The 21936-nt window shown below is 34.8% G+C and overlaps 3 protein-coding genes and 1 non-coding gene across 4 annotated transcripts; all 4 read left to right on the plus strand.

Moving 5' to 3' along the window:
- Nucleotides 1-955: 955 nt before the first annotated feature.
- On the plus strand, nucleotides 956-2053 carry LOC110612220 (ethylene-responsive transcription factor SHINE 2). The gene is made up of 2 exons (XM_021752930.2): nucleotides 956-1195; nucleotides 1298-2053. The coding sequence occupies exons 1-2, from the start codon at nucleotides 1116-1118 to the stop codon at nucleotides 1785-1787; spliced, it is 570 nt and encodes a 189-aa protein (XP_021608622.1). The 5' UTR covers nucleotides 956-1115; the 3' UTR covers nucleotides 1788-2053.
- An 11004-nt stretch (nucleotides 2054-13057) lies between these two features.
- Nucleotides 13058-13130, plus strand: TRNAR-CCU. Its single transcript has one exon. It is a non-coding gene; the product is annotated as a tRNA-Arg (tRNA).
- A 641-nt stretch (nucleotides 13131-13771) lies between these two features.
- On the plus strand, nucleotides 13772-14936 carry LOC110610307 (probable carboxylesterase 17). Its single transcript, XM_021750167.2, has one exon. It carries the CDS (start codon nucleotides 13908-13910, stop codon nucleotides 14829-14831), a length of 924 nt encoding a protein of 307 aa, XP_021605859.1. The 5' UTR covers nucleotides 13772-13907; the 3' UTR covers nucleotides 14832-14936.
- Nucleotides 14937-15366: 430 nt separating this feature from the next.
- Nucleotides 15367-21200, plus strand: LOC110611373 (DEAD-box ATP-dependent RNA helicase 15). Its single transcript, XM_021751662.2, has 12 exons — nucleotides 15367-15528; nucleotides 15757-15875; nucleotides 16260-16360; nucleotides 16894-17066; nucleotides 17185-17416; nucleotides 17552-17670; nucleotides 18227-18283; nucleotides 18381-18565; nucleotides 19543-19687; nucleotides 19786-19869; nucleotides 19953-20016; nucleotides 20624-21200. Exons 2-12 carry the CDS (start codon nucleotides 15760-15762, stop codon nucleotides 20632-20634), a joined length of 1287 nt encoding a protein of 428 aa, XP_021607354.1. The 5' UTR covers nucleotides 15367-15528; nucleotides 15757-15759; the 3' UTR covers nucleotides 20635-21200.
- The last annotated feature ends 736 nt before the right edge of the window (nucleotides 21201-21936 follow it).

A 21936-nucleotide genomic window follows, 5' to 3' on the forward strand; every position in this document is an offset into this window, starting at 1 on the left:
TCGATTGTCTTAAAACAAAAAAATAAAAACGATTTATTAGATTTTTAAAAATATAGAGACTAACTTATTAATAATATTAATATATAAAACATAAATAATAATCTCTATAAATTTTAAAATTTCAACTTTAAATATTCTCATAAATATGAATTTTGTTAAGTTTTTACTTTTAAATTTGAAGACATTATTTATGTGTTATAATTTAAATAAATTAATTATAGATGAAAATTGAAAAAACAAAGAAAAGAAATTGAGGGGACTAGATCGATGTTCTCTTTTCAAGTTAAAATTGTTGATATATGTACTATGAGAGGAAGGATTTCCAAATTCATGTGGGTGTCGCAACTTCCAATTTATTTTTAATTGTAATTATTAAAAATTAAATAAAAATAATTGATTTTTACATTATTTTTTTAATAAATAATAAGATTAATAAATATTCATAAATAAATTAAAATCTCGTTTGATTCAAAACAATCTATTTCATGAGTAATTTATGTTCCGAAAAGTATATTTACTAGAAAGTAAATATTTTAATTTGTTTAGTTGGTATTTTTAATTTTTGAGAAATAAAACTGTTTTAATTAAATTTATGATCGACTGAATTTAATTAAATTTTGTTTATAATTTTAAAGTTTTTTTATTTAAAATGTAAATTGAGGATCGAAAGAATAGAACTTAAGACCTTTTAGATTTATTCAAAATATATTTATTATCAGGTTAAATCTGTAAATATAATTTATTATTTATTTATTAATTAAATATATACACACTAGGATTTAGGTAAGAATTCTATGGAATTAAAGGTGAAGATATATATCTTTGATTTCACTTTGATGGTACAGACCAAGCATGTTAGCTCATTTATTTAGCAGTGTTTTGAAGGCAAATTAAAGATTTATCATTTCTCAAATAGTAACGTTTAGGTGAAATCTTTATTGCAATCTGTGGACTTCTCTATCCATTTCGCCGACAGCCCACACATAATCTCTCTTACACAATTTCCTTCTCTCTCTCACTTAAATGTAAAATCCTTGAGACACTCATTCATCTCCACTCATTTTCATATCTCTCTGCAAAAAATTTCTGACTCTGATAACCTTCACAAAAAATCTATGGTACATTCAAAGAAATTCAGAGGTGTCAGGCAACGACAGTGGGGCTCCTGGGTCTCAGAAATTCGCCACCCTTTACTGTAAGCTATAAATTCCACCATCTCTGTATTTTTCGTGAGTAATAGAAAGCAACAGTGTCTGATCTTGCATTTGGTTTTGTTTTTGTTGGTGGGTTTGTGTAGGAAGCGGAGGATATGGCTAGGCACATTTGAAACAGCTGAGGCAGCAGCAAGAGCTTACGATCAAGCAGCTATATTAATGAATGGTCAGAAAGCAAAAACCAATTTCCCTAGAGATGATGATAATGATCATCATCATGATTACAGCAGCAGTAATGATCAGTCTCCATTGCCGCCCAAGGCTCTTTCTGAGATGCTTGATACCAAGCTCCGCAAGTGTTGTAAAGACGCTTCTCCTGCTTCACTCACTTGTTTAAGGCTCGACGACGACAGCTCTCGCATTGGAGTGTGGCAAAAAGGAGCTGGGTCTGATTCAAGATCGAACTGGGTCATGAAGGTGGAGCTTGGAAACAAGAAAACGCAGGTGATAGAGGACGGATCGTCACTGTCATCGTCGTTGCCGGCACTTGGGATGGAACCTGGAAAAGGGACGTCGGATGAAGAGGACAGAATTGCAATTCAAATGATAGAAGAATTACTTAATTGGAATTGACCTGAAAGGATCTCTAAACTCATTATCTTTAGGGCATTATATGTAAAACGGTTATATAATAACCTTTGATTACGTGGATTTTATATAAATCCCACTATAATCATCGATTAACATATAACTATTAAATACAATCGATTGTATAGAATAATTTGTCCATCTTCAGGTAGGTTAACGTCCTCAAGATAAGACAAGTATAGCCTGCAGCTCTATGAGTTTACCTACTGTACATATATGATCTTCTTCCTCAATTTACCTTACATAGCTTGTCAATGGTTTCTGGAACTTAATTAGTCCCCGGAAATGGCAAATGTACACTTTCAGGGACTTGACATGTATATATAGTTTGTACTATGAATAAATATTTCATCGTTTTAATTGATTTAACTACAAAAAGGTTAAAAGAAATTATTGAGCATTAGAAATTATTAGATACATTTATTGTATCAACTCATCAAGTTCAAATAGTATATTCAATCAATACCATCACAACAAATCAGTGTAATTAATTTAAAATCAACTACTAATCAGTTCACTAGAATGTTTTATGTATAATAAAATTATAATTTTAATCAAGTTTTTTATTTGTTACGAAAAAAACAATTAAATTATTATCTTATACTTAATAATAAAAGTAAATATAAATATTTTTTATATTCTGAAGTCTAAAGAAAATTAAGTTTATGAATGTGTAAGTTTGATATGGAGGGTCATGTTTCCCTTTTTTTACTTTTTTTTTTTCTTTTATCTTTTAGTGATGCATAATACAGTGCTATCCGTTTTTATCACATAGAGCCGTACGTACCTATCTGTTTATTTTCGTCAGGCGGCTATTTAATTTCTCGTGCATGATGATAGGGTAGTGGTATATCTGGACTTACTCTCCTACTCTCCATCATATAGAATGAGCTAGACTCCCTTCTGACAAATCCAGACCCTTGGTCATTTCGGCCTGCTTTAGGCGCAGATTGAATGGCGTGTTGATGAGTCGACCTGCTTAGTGAGTTTTAATAGAGTTTGGACTTTTTTTTTTTTCAAAACTCAATTTCAGTATGAGTGTTAGAAGTCTCGCGGCCATTAATTTTTAAATTATTATTATTAGTATATGACGATGTTAAGGATATATAAAATAATATAATTATTATTTTAAATTTATTTTTACAGCAGAGGTATCCCATAAGGTGATAATATTTATAATTATTATCTTTTTATAAAGTAATTAAATTATCATTGTATTTAGTTTTTTCTTCCAAGTCAGTATATTTATGTGTTTTATTTGCAATGTTAAAACAGATACGTTAAATATTCAACTTTTAGGGGTTAAATTATTATAAAATTTAAAAATTCAAATAATAAATAAAAAAACTTTTTATGAAAAAAATATCTTAAATCTTTCACGAGGATGATGTAGTAAGATTAATTGGATGGGATGGATCCATGGAAGATTTCCCACATATCTTAACAAAATAATAAAAAGGTTTTGACACATCCATAAGTGGTTGGATTACAATAAATAAAGGCTTTATCGATCTAGGAATTTTATCAGAGTTAGATTGGAAACCCACAAGAAATGACACATTTGTTGTTTTCCATAAACATATCATTTATTTTCATTATTTAATTATAATTTTAAAAATAAAAAAAAATATTAATAAATTAATATATCATATCCTGATTTAAATTGTTGTTCTTTAAGCGCATGCAATTTTTTTTATAATAAAATCATTTTCAACTCTACGCATAATTTTTACATTACATTAATTTATAATATAAAAATAATATAATATTACCTCCAACTCTTTATGCCATTTTTAATATTAAAAGAAATATTTTATTTATATTATTTTCTCTTCTTAATATTATATTATTTATTTTATTTTAACTTTATTTATTCATTTCATTCTAAAATTCCATATTATTTTATATATTCATTCATATATTTATATATTTTATATTTTCATTCAATATTTAATTATATTAGAAATAAATAAAAATATATTAATTATAAACCTACATTAATTAAACATTAATTAACAAATTAAAAATAAAATAAACTCATACATATTAAATTATCAATAAAAAAATACAAACTAATTTAGATAATCATCTGAATCGTATATTGCTCCCATAAATGCTCTATTAATGCATTACGAAGTGCAAAATAGATATTTTTATCTTTATTTTTTTAAATCAAGTATTTTTATCGACAACCATTTCAACAATTGAAACTAGAAATTCTCTATCATCTTCAATAGGTGCATTAAAATCACGTTCATTCTCGATTATCATATTATGTATGATAATATATGTAGTTAATATATCATGCAATACTTCTTTTTTTAAAAAACATGTTGTAACTATTGCAAAACGTAACTACAACACTCTGAAAGCACGTTCAATATCTTTTCAATATGATTTTGGTTTCATTGCAAATACTTATTCTTCCTTGTTTGTGGTTCACGAATAGTTTACACAATAGTTCATCACTTCGAATATATACCATTAGCTAAATAATAACTCGTACTATATTCTTTTTTTTTGAATAACATAATGAATAGGAGGAACAATACCTTTAATAAAGTTTGAAAATAAATGCGATGACTCCAAAATATTAATATCGTTATTAGAGCCAGATATTCTAAAATATGCATGTCATACCGCATGTCATAATCATTTACAGTTTCTAAAATAATTATTGGCGATTCACTACGATCTGTATTTTGACTAGCCCATGCAGTAGGACAATTTTTTTTATTTCCAATGCATGCAGTCGAGACTACCTAACATTTCTGGAAAGCCATGTTGCTCACCAATATAGAGAAATCTTACAACATTTTGGGCAGTTGGTGATCTCAGATACTGATATCAAATACCTCAATGGTAGCTTGATAAAATCTCTTTAGAATTTCAATTGCAGTAGACTCCCCAATTTTCACATATTCATCGGTAGCATCCATCGGCAAATCATACGCTAACATTCGAAATACAATTTAAAGAGTAGATGATCTAATTTTACCTATTGCATCTATTTATTGTTCGAAGTACGTATCATGTGCTTTTATTGCATCGACAATATAAAAGAATAAATTTTGAGGCATTCTATATCGTCAACGAAATAATACATCATTGAAGCATAGATTATCTGAAAAATAATTCAGAAATAAATTACGATCAGTCGCTTCATGACTTAGAATAAAGCCACATTTAGAAACTCGATGTTGATATTATATTTGCTGCAAAACCATCTTATTTCTAAGAATTTGTTGATTAACTGCTTGTTCTTCCACTTCAAACTCATTATCATCTGAAATATAATCATCAATATTTGAAGAAGAAGATGATGATGATGAATTTTCAACATCATTATTTGATGTACCTCCAGCATAGAAATCCATGTTAAGTAATAATCTGTAGAATTTTTTTTACTCGAATTTAGGAGAAATTAAAAAATATGAGTTAGGTTTATATCTTAGAATATCATATTATTTAATAAGTGGTGATAGGGATGCATACCATCAGAAGGTGGAGATTGAGATGAAATTTATCAAATGGTCGATTTTAAGATGAAATGTATCATAATACTGTTGGTTTAATTATTGTATAAGATTACATCTGACTTTATTGAAAAATGTGGGAATAGGAATACATACCATCTGAAGGTGGAGATTGAAATGAAATCCATCCAATGATCGATTTTAAGATGAAATATATCAAAATACTGTTGATTTAATTGTTGTATAAGATTTCATTTGACTTTATTGAAAAATGTGGGGATATGGATGCATACCATTTAAAGGCGGAGATTGAGATTAAATCTATCCAACTATCGATTTTAAGATGAAATCTATCATGATACTATTGGTTTAATTATTGTATAGCATTTCATCAGACTTTATTAGAAAATGTGGGGATAGAGATGCATACCATCCGAAAGTGGAGATTGAGATGAAATCCATCTACCGATCGATTTTTAGATGAAATCTATCAGAATATTATTGATTTAATTATTGTTTAAGATTTCATCTGCCTTGTATATATATTGGAATGCCAATACCTACAACTTACCATAAGTTAGCCGTATCCTTTAATATTTAATCACTCTGTAAACCATGACTTCATAATTTATAGGATATTTGTAACGACCCGAAAATCGGACCGCTACCGGCGCTAGGATCCAGATCGGCTTAAGGCCGCCGGGACCCGTAGCAAGCCTGACATAGAACCTGTAAACCTGTTCAATCCCATACATGATCAACAATCATACACAAAAATTAAAACTTTTCTTTTCCTCATACACCAAACTCAACCTGTGCATGCACTATACATAGCATAACTTAAACATTTATCCCTCTGTGGGATCTCATCATTTGCCCCAACGGGCGATACCTCAGAAGTTGAGTTGGTAAAACATAAACATCAATAGACATCAAGATCATGTATATAACAAAAAGAGATTACAACAGACTATAGTCAAGCACACTTCTAAACCTTAATCTCATCATTACATAACATGGCTAAACATAACATTAAATCATTACATAATTTGTCATGTCCACTTTCTATCTATTACAAAACAAGGACTTTTTTACTCTTGCTGACCTCCTGGTCTACCCTGTACCTGCAAGCCTGGGGGTTAAGGGAGAGGGGTGAGCTACAAGAGCCCAGTGAGCAGAATAATAAAACAATTTAAAACATATGATAACATGGAATGCATCACAACACAGCTAATCACATCAAGGATGAATTTGTCACCAATAGTCCCCTACATGGACCAACTGTGCCAGGGGCGTAGAATGGGCCTCACTGGTCTTTCTCTTATATAACATAACATAACATGGTCCAACTGTGCTAGGGGCGTAGAATGGGCCTCACTGGTCTTTCTCTTACATAGTGCCAGGGGCGTAGAATGGGCCTCACTGGTCTTCCGTACCGTATCATCATCATCATAGCATAGGGGGGCTAATGGATCATTCAACATCCATCCGCATCATCAAACATAGTATGCAATGCAACATATTCGTGAGTCTAATGCAACACCCTATTATCTCATGGCATTCATGATGCGTGAATCATGCTAAAACTGATTTATTTATTTAAAAGCATAAGAGTTATTCCACTCACCTCTGGCTGAAGCTCTACTGACTCTGAAGTGACTGACTCACTGCTGGGGTCCTCGGTTCCTCGGGTCCGAACCTACACAGGTGGACTCAAATGAGGGACCAAACATACATGAACATAACTCTAAAACATCCCCCAAAAACCCCCTAAAATACCTCAAAACAATCATGCAAAAACATGCAAAGGAAGGCTGGACAGGGCAGGTTCGGCGGCACCTTCGGCGGCCGAAAGTCCCTCCAGAGCCGAAAGTCAGGCACTTTCGGCGGCACCTTCGGCGACCGAAAGTCCCAGACAGAGACGAAAGTCTCTTTTCGGGGGCAAGCTTCGGCAGCCGAATGCTGCCTCCACAAGGGGGTTCGGCGGCCAAAAGTTCCTTCGGCTGCCGAACCTGGTTTCTCCCAAATGGGCAGAAACTTGGCTCAAATGAACCTCTTGCCTCCCAAAACTTCAAATCATGCATAAACTTGTTCTAAAACATGCATACATATCATACATCACACCTAGGGGTCTCAAACTATCAAATACCCCAACTACAACACTTCAAACATGCCACATTGTTCAAAAACATAACATTTGCTCAAAAACTCATACAACCCTAAACATGCCATTCTACCCCATAAAACGACTTAAAACTTACTTAAAACATACAATGAGCTTAAGATCGGCTCTTACCTCTTGATGATCGAGAGAGAGACGACCTAAACTCGGAGATCCAAGCAAATGAGCTCCTGAGTTTCCAAAGCTCCAAAACTTATCTTAACTGCTCAAAACTTGCAATGTGAGGTGAAAACTCAAGAAAAATGGAGGAGATTTGGAGAAAGAACACAAGATCTGGGGAGAGGGAGGTCGGAAGCTAGCTGTGGCCGAAAATGGGAGAAAGCTCGCCCATTTCGGCTAAGTGACCCTTTTATAGGTGGCTGGCCAGGCCACGTTCGGGGGCCGAAAGTGCCTTCGCATGCATGCCATGTTCGGCGGCCGAACTTGAGTTTCGGCGGCCGAACCTGGACTTCCCTCACTCATGCTTTCGGGGGCCTAACGTGCCTCCAAAACGCATGCATGTTCGGTGGCCGAACTTGACCTTCGGCGGCCGAACCTGGGTTTTCCTCCAAAGACTTTTCATGCAAAAACTCATTTAATTTTCATACTTAAAACATTAAAATACATGAAAACATTTTATAAAAACATGTTTTTACCCTTCTAGAGGCCTCCGACATCTGAGATTCCACCGGACGGTAGGAATTCCGGTACCGGAGTCTAGCCGGGTATTACATTCTCCCCCTCTTAAGAACATTCATCCTCGAATGTTCCTCAACTAGCATCTAGCATGGCATACACATAACATACACACAAAATACATGAAACACACAAGGGACAAACCTCAGAAAAAGATAAGGGTATTGCTGGAGCATGGACTCCCGTGTCTCCCAAGTGCATTCTTCCATATTGTGGTGGTTCCATAGGACTTTCACCATCGGGATTTCCTTGTTTCTCAGCTTTCTGATCTGGGTGTCTAGGATCCTTACTGGCTGTTCAATATAAGTGAGATTCTCTTGAATCTCCACATCTGGCTCACTAAGAACCTTGCCCGGATCTGACACAAACTTTCTCAACATAGAAACATGGAAAACCGGATGGATTCTCTCCATTGAAGCAGGTAAATCCAGCTTGTACGATACATTCCCAATCTTTTGCAAGACTTCAAAGGGTCCGATGTACCGTGGAGCCAGCTTACCTTTCTTCCCGAACCGAACCACTCCTTTCATTGGAGACACCTTAAGCAATACCAGATCCCCCTCCTGGAACTCTACTTGCCTTCTGTGGATGTCTGCATAACTCTTCTGTCTGCTTGCTGCAGTCTTGATTCTTTCTCTGATTAAGGGTACCACCCTGCTGGTGATCTCTACTAGCTCAGGCCCTGCCAAGGCCTTTTCTCCAACTTCTTCCCAGCAAACGGGTGACCTGCACTTCCTTCCATATAAACTTCATATGGAGCCATCCCGATGCTAGCATGATGGCTGTTGTTGTAGGCAAACTCCGCCAAAGGTAGATGCTGCCTCCAAGAACCGCCAAAGTCCAGCACACACATTCTTAGCATATCTTCTATGGTCTGGATGGTCCTTTCTGACTGTCCGTCTGTCTGTGGATGGAAGGCAGTACTGAAATCCAACCTGGTATCCATGGCATCCTGCAGACTCCGCCAAAACCTGGAGGTGAACTGGGGCCCTCTATCTGACACTATTGAAACAGGAACCCCATGCAGCCTGACTATCTCGTCAACATACACCTGCGCCAACTTGTCCACAGAATAGCCACTCCTAACAGGGATGAAGTGAGCAGATTTGGTGAGTCTGTCCACAATCACCCATATGGAGTCCAATCTGTTGGACGTCGCCGGTAACCCCACTACGAAGTCCATAGCTATGTTTTCCCATTTCCACTCTGGAATAGGTAGTGGGTTAAGCATTCCAGCCGGCTTCTGATGTTTCAGCTTCACCCTCTGACACACTTCGCAGGCTGACACGAACTGTGCCACTTCTTTCTTCATCGCTGGCCACCAATACAATTTCTTCAGATCTTGATACATCTTGGTGGCTCCGGGGTGAACGCTGTATCTCGCATTATGAGCCTCCCTCATAATGTCTCCTTTTAGCCCTATGTCATCTGGTACACACAGTCGACTCCCATAGCAGAGGATCCCCTTACTGTCAAATTTGAACTCACTGTCTTTGCCTGACTGAACAGTCCTGGCAATCTTCACTAACTCTGGATCCTCATGCTGTTTCTGAGCCACTTGCTCCAGAAACACAGGTGTCACTCTCATCTGAGCCACTAAAGCACCTGTACCAGACAACTCCAACTGTAGACCTTCATCAATGAGCTTGTAAAACTCCTTCACCACTGGTCTCCTCTCTGCCATGATGTGGGATAGACTGCCTAGTGACTTCCGGCTTAGGGCGTCTGCCACTACATTCGCCTTACCCGGATGATACTGAATCTTGCAATCATAGTCACTCAACAGCTCTACCCATCTCCTCTGTCTCAAATTCAAATCTCTTTGACTCAGGATGTACTGCAGGCTTTTATGATCTGTGAAAATCTCACATTTTACCCCATAGAGGTAGTGCCTCCACATCTTGAGTGTAAAGATTACTGCTGCCATCTCTAGGTCATGTGTGGGGTAATTCAACTCATGCTTCTTTAGCTGTCTAGAAGCATAAGCAATCACCCTCTCATTCTGCATCAGTACACAACCCAGTCCCACACGGGACGCGTCACAAAAGACGGTAAAGTCCTCATCACTAGATGGCAGAGCTAACACTGGTGCTGAAGTCAACCTCTTCTTAAGCTCTTCAAAACTCTCTTCGCACTGGTCGGTCCACAGAAACTTCTAATTCTTCCTGGTTAGTCTAGTCAGAGGAGCTGCTATTTTCGAGAAGTCCTGAACGAACCTCCTGTAGTAACCTGCCAAACCCAAGAAACTCCTGATCTCTGTCACTGAAGTGGGTCTAGGCCAGTTAGCCACAGTTTCTGTCTTCTTGGGGTCCACCTCTATCCCATTCTCTGACACTACATGCCCCAAGAATGAAATGCTCCTCAGCCAGAACTCACACTTAGAGAACTTGGCATACAAGCCATGTTCCCTCAAGGTCTGCAAAACCAACCGCAGATGATGGGCATGCTCCTCTGCATCCCTGGAATACACCAAGATATCATCTATGAAGACAATAACAAAGTGATCCAGGTACTTAAAACACTTTAAACATGCCACATTGTTCAAAAACATAACATTTGCTCAAAAACTCATACAACCCTAAACATGCCATTCTACCCCATAAAACGACTTAAAACTTACTTAAAACATACAATGAGCTTAAGATCGGCTCTTACCTCTTGATGATCGAGAGAGAGACGACCTAAACTCGGAGATCCAAGCAAATGAGCTCCTGAGTTCCCAAAGCTCCAAAACTTGTCTTAACTGCTCAAAACTTGCAATGTGAGGTGAAAACTCAAGAAAAATGGAGGAGATTTGGAGAAAGAACACAAGATCTGGGGAGAGGGAGGTCGGAAGCTAGCTGTGGCCGAAAATGGGAGAAAGCTTGCCCATTTCGGCTAAGTGACCCTTTTATAGGTGGCTGGCCAGGCCACGTTCGGGGGCCGAAAGTGCCTCCGCATGCATGCCATGTTCGGCGGCCGAACTTGAGTTTCGGCGGCCGAACCTGGACTTCCCTCACTCATGCTTTTGGGGGCCTAACGTGCCTCCAAAACGCATGCATGTTCGGCGGCCGAACTTGACTTTCGGCGGCCGAACCTGGGTTTTCCTCCAAAGACTTTTCATGCAAAAACTCATTTAATTTTCATACTTAAAACATTAAAATACATGAAAACATTTTATAAAAACATGTTTTTATCCTTCTAGAGGCCTCCGACATCCGAGATTCCACCGGACGGTAGGAATTCCGGTACCGGAGTCTAGCCGGGTATTACAATATTCTACCAATGAAGATGAGCTATTATGCAGAATTTATCTAGATGTTTCATAAGATTTTATTATAGATAAACAATAATCTATTTAACATTTTTAGAGTTGGGTGGCAAAAACATATGAAGTTGTAAAAAATGAATTTTGGGAGTATCGCAAATCACGATATTTGGAATGTAGAATACAAGTTATCGAGAAGGTTATAAGAAAATTAAATGGTTGTTATCGACAAATTGAAAACTTATATCCTAGTGATACTTTAGAGTAAGATCTGATGAGTATTTATTTAATAATTACTTTGTATATAAATCTTAAAATTTTTCTTGACATTTTTAAAATTATGCAGTTCAATAAAGTGAAAACTTTACTTATATAAGATCCAAGTTACAAAAAGGATTCAAATTTGACCATATTTGAAGTATGATAAAAGATGCTGAGAAATTCAAAGATAGTAGCTCTAAAAAAATAGTTCTAAACCAAAGCTGTTTTTATATGTTTTTAGAGTCAGTCTTACTCCTGACTCACCTATGATATAATTTCCAAATTTATCATCATTTTCAATTTATTTAAATAAGGATGTTACAGGAGATTGTACATTATCGGATTGACCTATTAATATCAAAAAAGCAAAATTGAAGAAAAAACTTGAGAAATTTTTTTAATCACTTTGAAATGCTTATATATTGATAATAAAAAGTTTATGGAATTATTGACGAATGCAACTGCAGAAAGAAAGAAGGGAAGGATGATGAGAAACAAAGCTTTGGATTTAAAGGAATTTAAAGAAGGAAATAAAAATTTACTACTCGATTTAAATTCTATTTCCAATCTAATTGTTTGTGAAATATTTTATCAAGAAAAAATTCAAATATTAGAGAAAAGAATTCAATGTTAACCACCACCACTGTCATCCGCCATACTGGTCAATATTTCAAAGGTTGAACCTGCTGGAATAGTAAATATTTAGTGTATATGGTTATTTATTGTATTTTCAATTAAATATATTGTTTAATATAATCCTACTTATTCTATATAATATATTATAAATAAAATAATTTGTCATAAATATTATTTATAATTGATAATATATTAATCCAAATTAAATTCTTACAATTATAAAAATATAAAATAAATTAAAAATATATTATATTAAAAGAATGAAAAAAATAAAGATCTAATTGAATTTTAAATACCCAATTAGTAAGAAATGCCTTTTATAAAAAAGGCTATAAATTTTTAGATTGTATTATAAATTTATATATATATGAAAAAAAAACTAACGCTACTCTGTCATGCGAAATGTAATATGACACTATAATAAAATATTAAATTGGTCTGAATTATGGACCTGCACTGGAAAACCAATTCCATTAATTTTTTATAAAACATTTTCAGAAAAATGTGTTTTAAATTTTCTAACATCTGAAACAGAAAATTTATGTTGTTTTGAGGAAAGATGGCATATTTTTTTAAACGAAAGTATTTTTTCGAAGCTAATTAATGAAACCTAAATATATGAAAAAAGTAAATTATTTTAATTATATGACATTTTTTGAAAAGAATTGTGGGAATTTTAGCATTTGTATATTATATTTTCAAAATTAATGTTACCATACGTCCAAAATTTGGTTCAGATCATTTACTTTTAAAATCGCAGACGTTGTAGGAACACGTAGCGCCTGTAGCTCAGTGGATAGAGCGTCTGTTTCCTAAGCAGAAGGTCATAGGTTCGACCCCTATCTGGCGCGTTTCCAATTCTTTTTGCTTTATTATTAAAAATCAATTTTTTTAACCATGCTTTGTATAGCACTTAAAGTCTATAAGCTGAAAAGAACGGCATAAGCAACCAAGAGTAATGATATTGCTATAGGTTGTTTTTTGCTTTCTCATCGAAAATTATTTTTTTTTTTTTGTATCATACTCCGTTCAATATTTAAAATCTTCATAAAAAAATAAAAAATCTGATAAAGAGTAATGATACCATACAATAATTTTATTATATAAGCAATTCTATGTAGTATCAAGATTATATCACATGGATTATTTTACATGGTATAATAAATTAATAAAAATTTAATTATATATATATAAAAAAAGATGAGTGGATACTTAAACTAATTAATATTTTCTTTTCTTTAGAATAAAATAACTATTTTTTACATAGGTCATTGTGCTATTAATTTGTTGAATCTTTGTATTCTATAATTTTGGGGCAGCTAGAATATTCATCCTACTTTACAGTTAATATTGCTTTTCTTGGTATTCGATGCCTCTTGGATGACCAACCTAACATGGACTCCACCAACTTAAAAGCTAAATTGCCTCATCTATTATCCACTTTAAATAATACTCTGTAGGAGAATTAACACACCGCATTCACGAACTTTTCTCTAATTTTAATGCTTTTTTTCTTTAGATGATCAGCCTACCATTGACCAAATCAACCCAATGCATCTCCTTTATATTTCTCATTCATTCTTCATTGTCATCTGCATCACTTCAGGCCTAATTTGACAGGAAAAACGATGTCTCTAGTTTCTGAAGCTCCTGGTTTTCTTCAAGTCTTTTCTGATGGATCTGTCAAACGCTTTTCATCAGAAACATTCCCTTCTTCACTGCAATCAAATGGATACAAGTTCAAGGATATAATCATTGACCCATCAAAGCCAATAACAGCAAGACTGTTTCTTCCTGATGAATCTTCTGTGAGCAGGCTACCAGTTCTGGTTTATTTTCATGGTGGTGGGTTTTGTATTGGCTCAACCACATGGCTTGGTTACCATCACTTTCTTGCAGATTTCTCAGTCACAGCCAAATGCATTGTCTTCTCTATTGACTACCGTTTGGCTCCAGAGAATCGGCTGCCCATAGCTTACGATGATTGCTACACTTCTCTTCAATGGTTGAGTCATCAAGTGAGTGTTGAACCTTGGCTCAAGTTGGCTGATCTTTCTCGTGTGTTTCTCTCCGGCGACAGTGCAGGAGGGAACATTGCACACCATGTGGCTATCAAAGCCATGAGAAAGAAAGTTTCTTACGTTAAAATCAAAGGGTTGCTGTTGATTCATCCTTATTTTGGAAGTGAGAAGAGGACAAAGAAAGAGATGGTTGATGGAGCAGCTTCTGATGTAGAGATGAATGATATGTTCTGGAGATTAAGCATACCAGAAGGATCAAATCGTGACTACTTTGGATGCAATTTTGAGAAGCAAGATCTGTCTGAAACTGAGTGGAATGTGTTTCCAGCAACAGTTGTTCATGTTGCTGGTGTAGATTTCTTGAATGAAAGAGGAGTTTTGTATGCAGAGTTTTTAGCTAAGCATGGAGTTAAAGAGGTGGAGCTTGTGGAGGCTGAGGGAGAATCTCATGTGTTTCATGTATTTCGGCCTGAATCTGAAGCAACTCGCTTGCTTCAGCAACAGATGAGCAAGTTTATCAACAGCCATTAGCATCTCCAATGGCTGCCAATGCCATAACAAAGCTGTTGCAATTACACTGGATAATGCAAATCAAATGTATGGAAATAAATGAATTCAATCCAATGTGTCCAAAAGGTTCAGTAATTCATAATATATTTTACAGAATTTATATAATAATGTTATTTATAATATAATTTGCATATTAAAATATATTTTTAAATTGTCATTCATAATATATTTTATTCCATTTATAATTTAATAAAATAAATTTCATTATCAGAGAGCACTTTTGAGTTTAAATAAAAATATTAAATCAAATCAATTCGCCTCAATCGATTCATTTTTTCAATTTATACAATTTTATTTGATTATTTAACTTTTAAAATTAGATTCTTGATTGGGTTTGATTTAGTTTTTAAATTGAGTGCAGTGTTTATTATTAAACCGATTCGGAACTGAGCCAATACACACCCCACTTCCGGCCCTTGGTCTAATCTACCTTGAGCCCATACCCATAAATGAGAGAAGGGGCAATTAGGGCAACTCGGTAGAAATATCTAAGGCTTGTTAAATAAGCAGCGCAGTCTCTTCTCTTTCCTTTGTCGGGGTCTTCGATCGGGTCTCCTCTATCTCAAAATCGTTTCCCATTTCTTTAAGCTCGCTAACCATTTTCCTTTGCAGACTTTCCAAATCCTAATCCTAATACGCAAATCCACCTTCTTCGGAGGTATACTTATTCCTCCAATGTCTAATTTCTTCGTTCTTTTTGAAGTTTAATAAACCCTAATCAATTTGTTTTCAAAACCCTAATTGTTTTCTCCCATCAATTATTATTATTTTTTTCATTCCTCACGTATTGCAAAAGATCTAAGTCAATCTCGTTGCTTTCAATGTTAACCCTAACGCAATTTATATATATGAAGCACTGATTTGAGATCTATTCGTTTGTTTATAGAACATGGGTGAAACCAGGGACAACGATGCTTACGAGGAGGAGCTTCTCGACTACGAGGAAGAAGAAGAGAAAGCTCCAGATTCTGTTGCTGCCAAAGTTAATGGCGAATCTGCTAAGAAGTAAGCGGCATCATTGGAACTAATATTTTGTTTTTCTATTTACTTTCTTTTTTACTCTTCCTATGTTATATTTGCTTTTATATCTGTTCCCTTCCTGAGAACTCTAGCTTAGGAAATCAATACAAATGTGAGAAAATAAGCTATGACAATTGAATCTTATTGTTTCTGTGGTGGGGGCATGGATCGGTTGGGCTCATTTGGCTTTCAAGATGAAAGTTCATGGCTTTCAAATATTGTTTTCTGAAGTGGTTTTGTTGTATTTGTTTGCTTTGGCATGTCTCGTAAGTGGTTATGATGCATTTATTTGGTCGCAAAGATAGTTGTTTTAAGTGAATTATGGTGGTTTTATCTTTTCTTAAAGATTTATATACCTTTTGTTTGCAGAGGCTATGTTGGAATACACAGTTCTGGATTCAGAGACTTCCTTTTGAAGCCGGAGCTTCTACGGGCCATTGTGGACTCCGGATTTGAACATCCTTCTGAAGGCAAGCCAATGACTCTTTTCTATTGTTGAGAAATTGCAATTTTTGTGCTCACTAATGTGAACATATGTTGTATAATTTAACTATTTTTTTTTTAAAAATTGTTAAAAGTTTCAAACACTTGTGTCATTTGGGTGGCATGCTTAACTTTTGAGTTATTATGAGTTATTTCATTTTATGTTTGAGACCTATAAAATTATGGATTTCATGTCCCAATCATTCTCAAATTTTAGAGTATTTTAATAATATTTTTATATTTGTTTTGATGAAGTTGTTTTGTTTGAAAATGCTGATTTCATATCGTCTCATGATTGTTCATTGGATTTCTTTTAATACTACTGTTGTGTAACTGTCGTTTTAAACCTCTTCTTTACTTCTAAAGCATGTTGCCCTTTACTTTCCAGGTAATATACCACTATCACACTTTTGATTTTGGAGCAGTATTATGGTTTAGTAAACCTTTCAAGTAAAGGATCAGGGAGGTTTTCTTGTACTCACCAAGGGTTCCTTGGATACAATTCTGTTTGGTTCATCAGTTCAGCACGAGTGTATCCCCCAAGCCATCTTGGGAATGGATGTCATCTGCCAAGCTAAATCTGGGATGGGAAAGACTGCTGTGTTTGTTCTGTCTAGTCTCCAGCAAATTGAGCCTACATCTGGCCAAGTTATTGCTCTTGTCTTGTGTCACACTAGGGAGTTGGCTTACCAGGTATCTCCTAGTTCTATGAACTTCTTATTGTTGCTTCAGTTATTATTTTTTTGCTCTATATTATGTAATTTTTTCGATGATCAGTCCCTTTATTTATTTGGTTTTCTAAATTTTGTAGATATGCCATGAGTTTGAGAGGTTCAGTACTTACTTGCCTGATATCAAGGTTGCTGTCTTTTATGGTGGTGTCCATATCAAAGTTCACAAAGATCTATTGAAAAATGAATGCCCACATATTGTTGTTGGGACACCTGGAAGAATACTCGCATTGGCAAGAGATAAGGAACTTTCATTGAAGAATGTGAGGCATTTTATTCTTGATGAATGTGACAAGATGCTTGAATCACTCGGTAAGTTTTTTCTCTCCCCTCAATCTCTTTTTCCATTGCAATAGCCAGTCTGCGTTCCTAATCTCCTGAATTTTTTGTTGGCTTGTTATGTTAAGGTTTCTGCATTTCTTATGAGAATTCTCTTGCATTATGCAGACATGAGGAAAGATGTGCAGGAGATATTCAAGATGACTCCTCATGATAAGCAAGTTATGATGTTTTCTGCAACACTCAGCAAAGAAATACGCCCAGTTTGCAAGAAATTTATGCAAGATGTAATGTCCTATGGCCAGTACTACTTCAATTTAGAAGTCTTATATTTTTAATAATGTCAGATTTCTGCTAGAGTCATCTAGATGTTAGGATCCGGTAGTCTGTCGAAGATGGTTTATTCTGCCATTTCAAGGAAAAAAATTGTTGTTTGATGGGGTGAGAAATTATTAAGAAACTGATAGTCAAGTATTTTGAAGTCAGCAGGGGGTTTGAGTTGGTGATAATTCTTATCTTTTTTCTTTTATATTTTTAAGTCTTTCATATTTAGGTGTTGGGTATTTATGTGGGTTTGGAGTTGGGTACTTGGGTGTGGTAGAGGAGAGAAAGAGGAGATTGAGAAGAATAGAAGAGTTCTGATGTCAGGTCTGTAATAAAGATAAGAGTTGCTTTAAACGGCATTGGCAATTTTTCTCGTAAGAAATGTATCTGCAGGGAGACTATTCAGATGGACCAGAATCTTGATTCAAAGGCTGTGAATCCATCATTCATTTCCTTCTGGATTGCATTAGCTTGAGGAAGGCTGCTAATATGATTTACTGTGACATTTCTTCCTTTCAGCCTATGGAAATTTACGTTGATGATGAAGCCAAGTTGACCCTTCATGGTCTTGTACAGGTGCATGTTTAGATGATACTGTTGTACTACTACTGTTATTACTACTACTATCTACAATTTTCTCGGTTTCTACTTACCACAATGTATGAAATGTCAGCACTACATCAAATTGACTGAACTGGAGAAGAACCGGAAGTTGAATGATCTCCTTGATGCTCTGGACTTCAATCAAGTTGTTATTTTTGTCAAAAGTGTGAACAGAGCAGCTGAGCTTAACAAGTTACTTGTTGAGTGCAATTTTCCCTCTATTTGCATCCATTCTGGCATGTCCCAAGAGGAAAGGTTTGTATGATTTATATAACTTAAATCGATCTCAAGAAATATTCATGGTTTTTGTTACTAAATTATGCTGTGCTGCATTTATTGTCTTTTTGTTTTCTTGTTTCTTTTTCATTATTTATCTTGATCCATTGGTGCACTTCGGTTGGTATGGTGATTGTTTCCAATGATATCGTTTATACTAGGTAGATCTGATATTTAATTGCTATAAATTGTTTGTAGTATCTTAACTTTTTATCATACTAGCACATCTGGAATTTTACTGGCAATAGAAGGGAATAGCTTTTCCAGTTGTACTAGCAAGACAATGATGGCATAATCATCAAACATAAGATCAGATGAATTTTTTTGCAGGTTATAGCAAGTCTGATTTTTATCTTTTCTGTAGGTGAATTGGAGAAGTTGTACCAACTGGTGATTAGCTCTAATATGATTTATTTTATTCATCCCTTTTTCATTTCTGAATCTTTTAAGCTTGTGGAAGTGTTATCCTATGTTTCTTCAGCCTTTTTTTTTTATTTTGTTATAAGATGCTGGTTAAAAATCTCTTCTACATAGTTGTAATTTGTTTGAGGTCATCTGTTTTGTATCAAGCATTTTATGGACTAAGTGACAGCTTGTTATCCTGTCTTATGTGAGGCCACAAGGCTTGTAACACCAAATTTGAAATGCTTTTTTGTAGTTTTCCAATGTCATATAATAGACACTAATGCTACCTTTTCTAGAATTGTAAATTCTTACAATTTCTTGTTGAATAGATGCAGTTAAGGCTCCGTCATGCTGAACTGAATTTTTCCCTTTAGAGTTTTCCTGTATTATGGTAGGCCATAAGGCTTGTGTATCATTTCAAATGCATTTCTGTGGTTTTCCTAGGTCATATAATAGACCACAAACATGACCTTCTCCAGAATTTAAAATTTGTTTAAGTAGATGCAGTTAAGTTAAACTACGTGTCATGCTGAATGGTTGAATGTTTGTAGGTTGACACGCTACAAGGGATTCAAGGAGGGGCATAAAAGGATTCTTGTGGCCACAGATTTGGTTGGACGGGGAATTGATATTGAACGGGTAAACATTGTCATCAACTATGACATGCCAGACTCCGCTGACACATATTTACATAGAGTAAGTTTAATAAAACTCTCAGTATATCTGATTGCTTGCTTCCATTAATTGCTCTGTTGATCTGTCTGACTGTTTCCGTCTACTTCCTGAATTGACAGGTTGGTAGAGCTGGTAGATTTGGAACTAAAGGGCTTGCAATTACATTTGTATCATCTGCATCAGATTCTGATGTTCTGAATCAGGTCTTGATATTATTGTGCTCTTGATCTGACTTGTATCGCCAAGTTGCCTTGTTTCTGCTTTAAACAGTTTCTGTTGATTGCAGGTCCAGGAGAGGTTTGAGGTGGACATAAAGGAGCTTCCTGAACAGATTGACACATCTACATACAGTGAGTTCTTTTTTTTGAAATCCTTTTTGGCTGCCATTTATGTTGCAAATGCGGTGAACTTCACAGCCACTTTCTGCACCTCCACACTAGTAGAAATGTTCTTGAGAGAAATCAAGTGAAAAACCAATTTGCAGAAATTAGTCTTATTTTCTTTCTTCCTTTCTTTCATTTTTTTTTTAAAAAAAAAAATTTTACTATCCCATTTGCTGCCTTTGTTTTTCTCTCATGCTGTGTAAAGCATTTTTGCTTTCTTATTTTTTACCAGTCCTTTCCCATTATGATGGGTTGTCAATTTTCCAAGGAATGGAACGTGGATTCCAGATAAACAAACAGGAATTATAGTTGCAAAGCTTTTGAAATTGCCATCATTTTTTGCGTGAATAAATCTTGTAACTTTTTTTCCCCGCATAAGAGATGGAATTTGTTTTATCCTTTTTCTGGGGGTGGTTCCTGTCATTTGAATGCTTTGATGGAACATGGAAGAGCTCATCTTGCAGTTCTTTTTACCATTATTTTAATTTTCATGAATTGTCATTCTTTCTATTTGGGATGCTTGGATTGTAAAGTCTTTTTTATGCTGAATATTCCTTAAATTTTTGTTTTGCAGTGCCTTCTTAGAGGAGTTTCACTTGGAAACATGAACGTTTTGAGGGCAAAACCATATTTTATTTGTGGCAGAGGCTTTGATGTTATTATGTCGCTCTTCAAAATCCTACTACGTAGTACTTGTATTGGACAATAGAAGGCAGGATCTCTACTCAAGGATTTCGGTATATTTTCTTTTGGGGGGGTGGGCAGGCTGGATGATGGGGAAAATAGCAAGGTAGACTTACTAGAGAGTTCATTATGAAGATGGTAGCCTCAATTTATGCTGATAACTAATTCAGAATTGGAGGTAATATGGTCAATGTAGGCGAGTGGTGCTCTAGTTAACGGGATTTTATGTGTATATTTTTTAATGCCTCGAATCATTTGGTATTTTTGATATTTGCATCGGTGAAGAATGATAACAGTGAGCATGTTTGTATCTGTGTTGCGGGTTGGAACGGTATCCAGTTTCGTGTTTTTGTAGGGTTGAAGTTCAGAATTTTAGTAAGAAAAAATTAGTATGATTATTTCCCAATTTGTAATTGTAAAACTTAAGAATGTGTCTTTATCAATCTAATTTGATCTTTTAATCATAATTTCAAAACGGGTATGCTTGTGATCTTGTGGATTGTATTTGAGCTGAAATATAAATAGGGGTGTTTTGAGCCGTTGGGCGTCTATTTAAGAAATAAAATTGGAATTATATTAAATTTGCGGCATGATTTAAATTCAGTTGTCTAATGTTAGTTTTTTATTCGGTTTTGGTGTTTTATTTTGCTATCACGGGCCTTGATTTTTTGGAGTTTTGGATGTTTATCGAATGGTTGTGTTATTATTTGAACTCTACTGTATTTTTAAAAAATTTTAAATATTAAGTGTGTATATATTGGAGATTTTATAATAAGGTAAACTTAAGGTGCGATCTCAAGGCTATCGGCTGGCATAGGGAAGAGATTTGAACATTCCAATGGAAAAAAATATATGAAAATAAGCGTCATGGATTGGGGAGGGTCCACTTTATCACAAATTCATTTTCAAGGGAATTGTACCATAAGAGTCCTCTCTCTACCTGTTTATGAGGAAAACTGCAAGTTAAGTTAGATTCTTGCATTTTATTTTAAAATATTCTTGAAATGTGATATTCTATGGCTTAAAAAAAAATGGCGTAAGTGGCCAAAATCTGCGTTGTCAGATCAAATTTCGATTTAATTCTATATGTTGTTATTTAATTTATTATTACCGAGAAATTTTTTATCTTTTTCTCTGCGTAGTTTTTCTTTTTTCATCTATATCTTTCATTTTATATATTACTGTTTTGGTTCTATATTATTT

This window comes from Manihot esculenta, chromosome 3 (genome assembly GCF_001659605.2).
Source record: "Manihot esculenta cultivar AM560-2 chromosome 3, M.esculenta_v8, whole genome shotgun sequence".
NCBI lineage: Eukaryota > Viridiplantae > Streptophyta > Magnoliopsida > Malpighiales > Euphorbiaceae > Manihot > Manihot esculenta.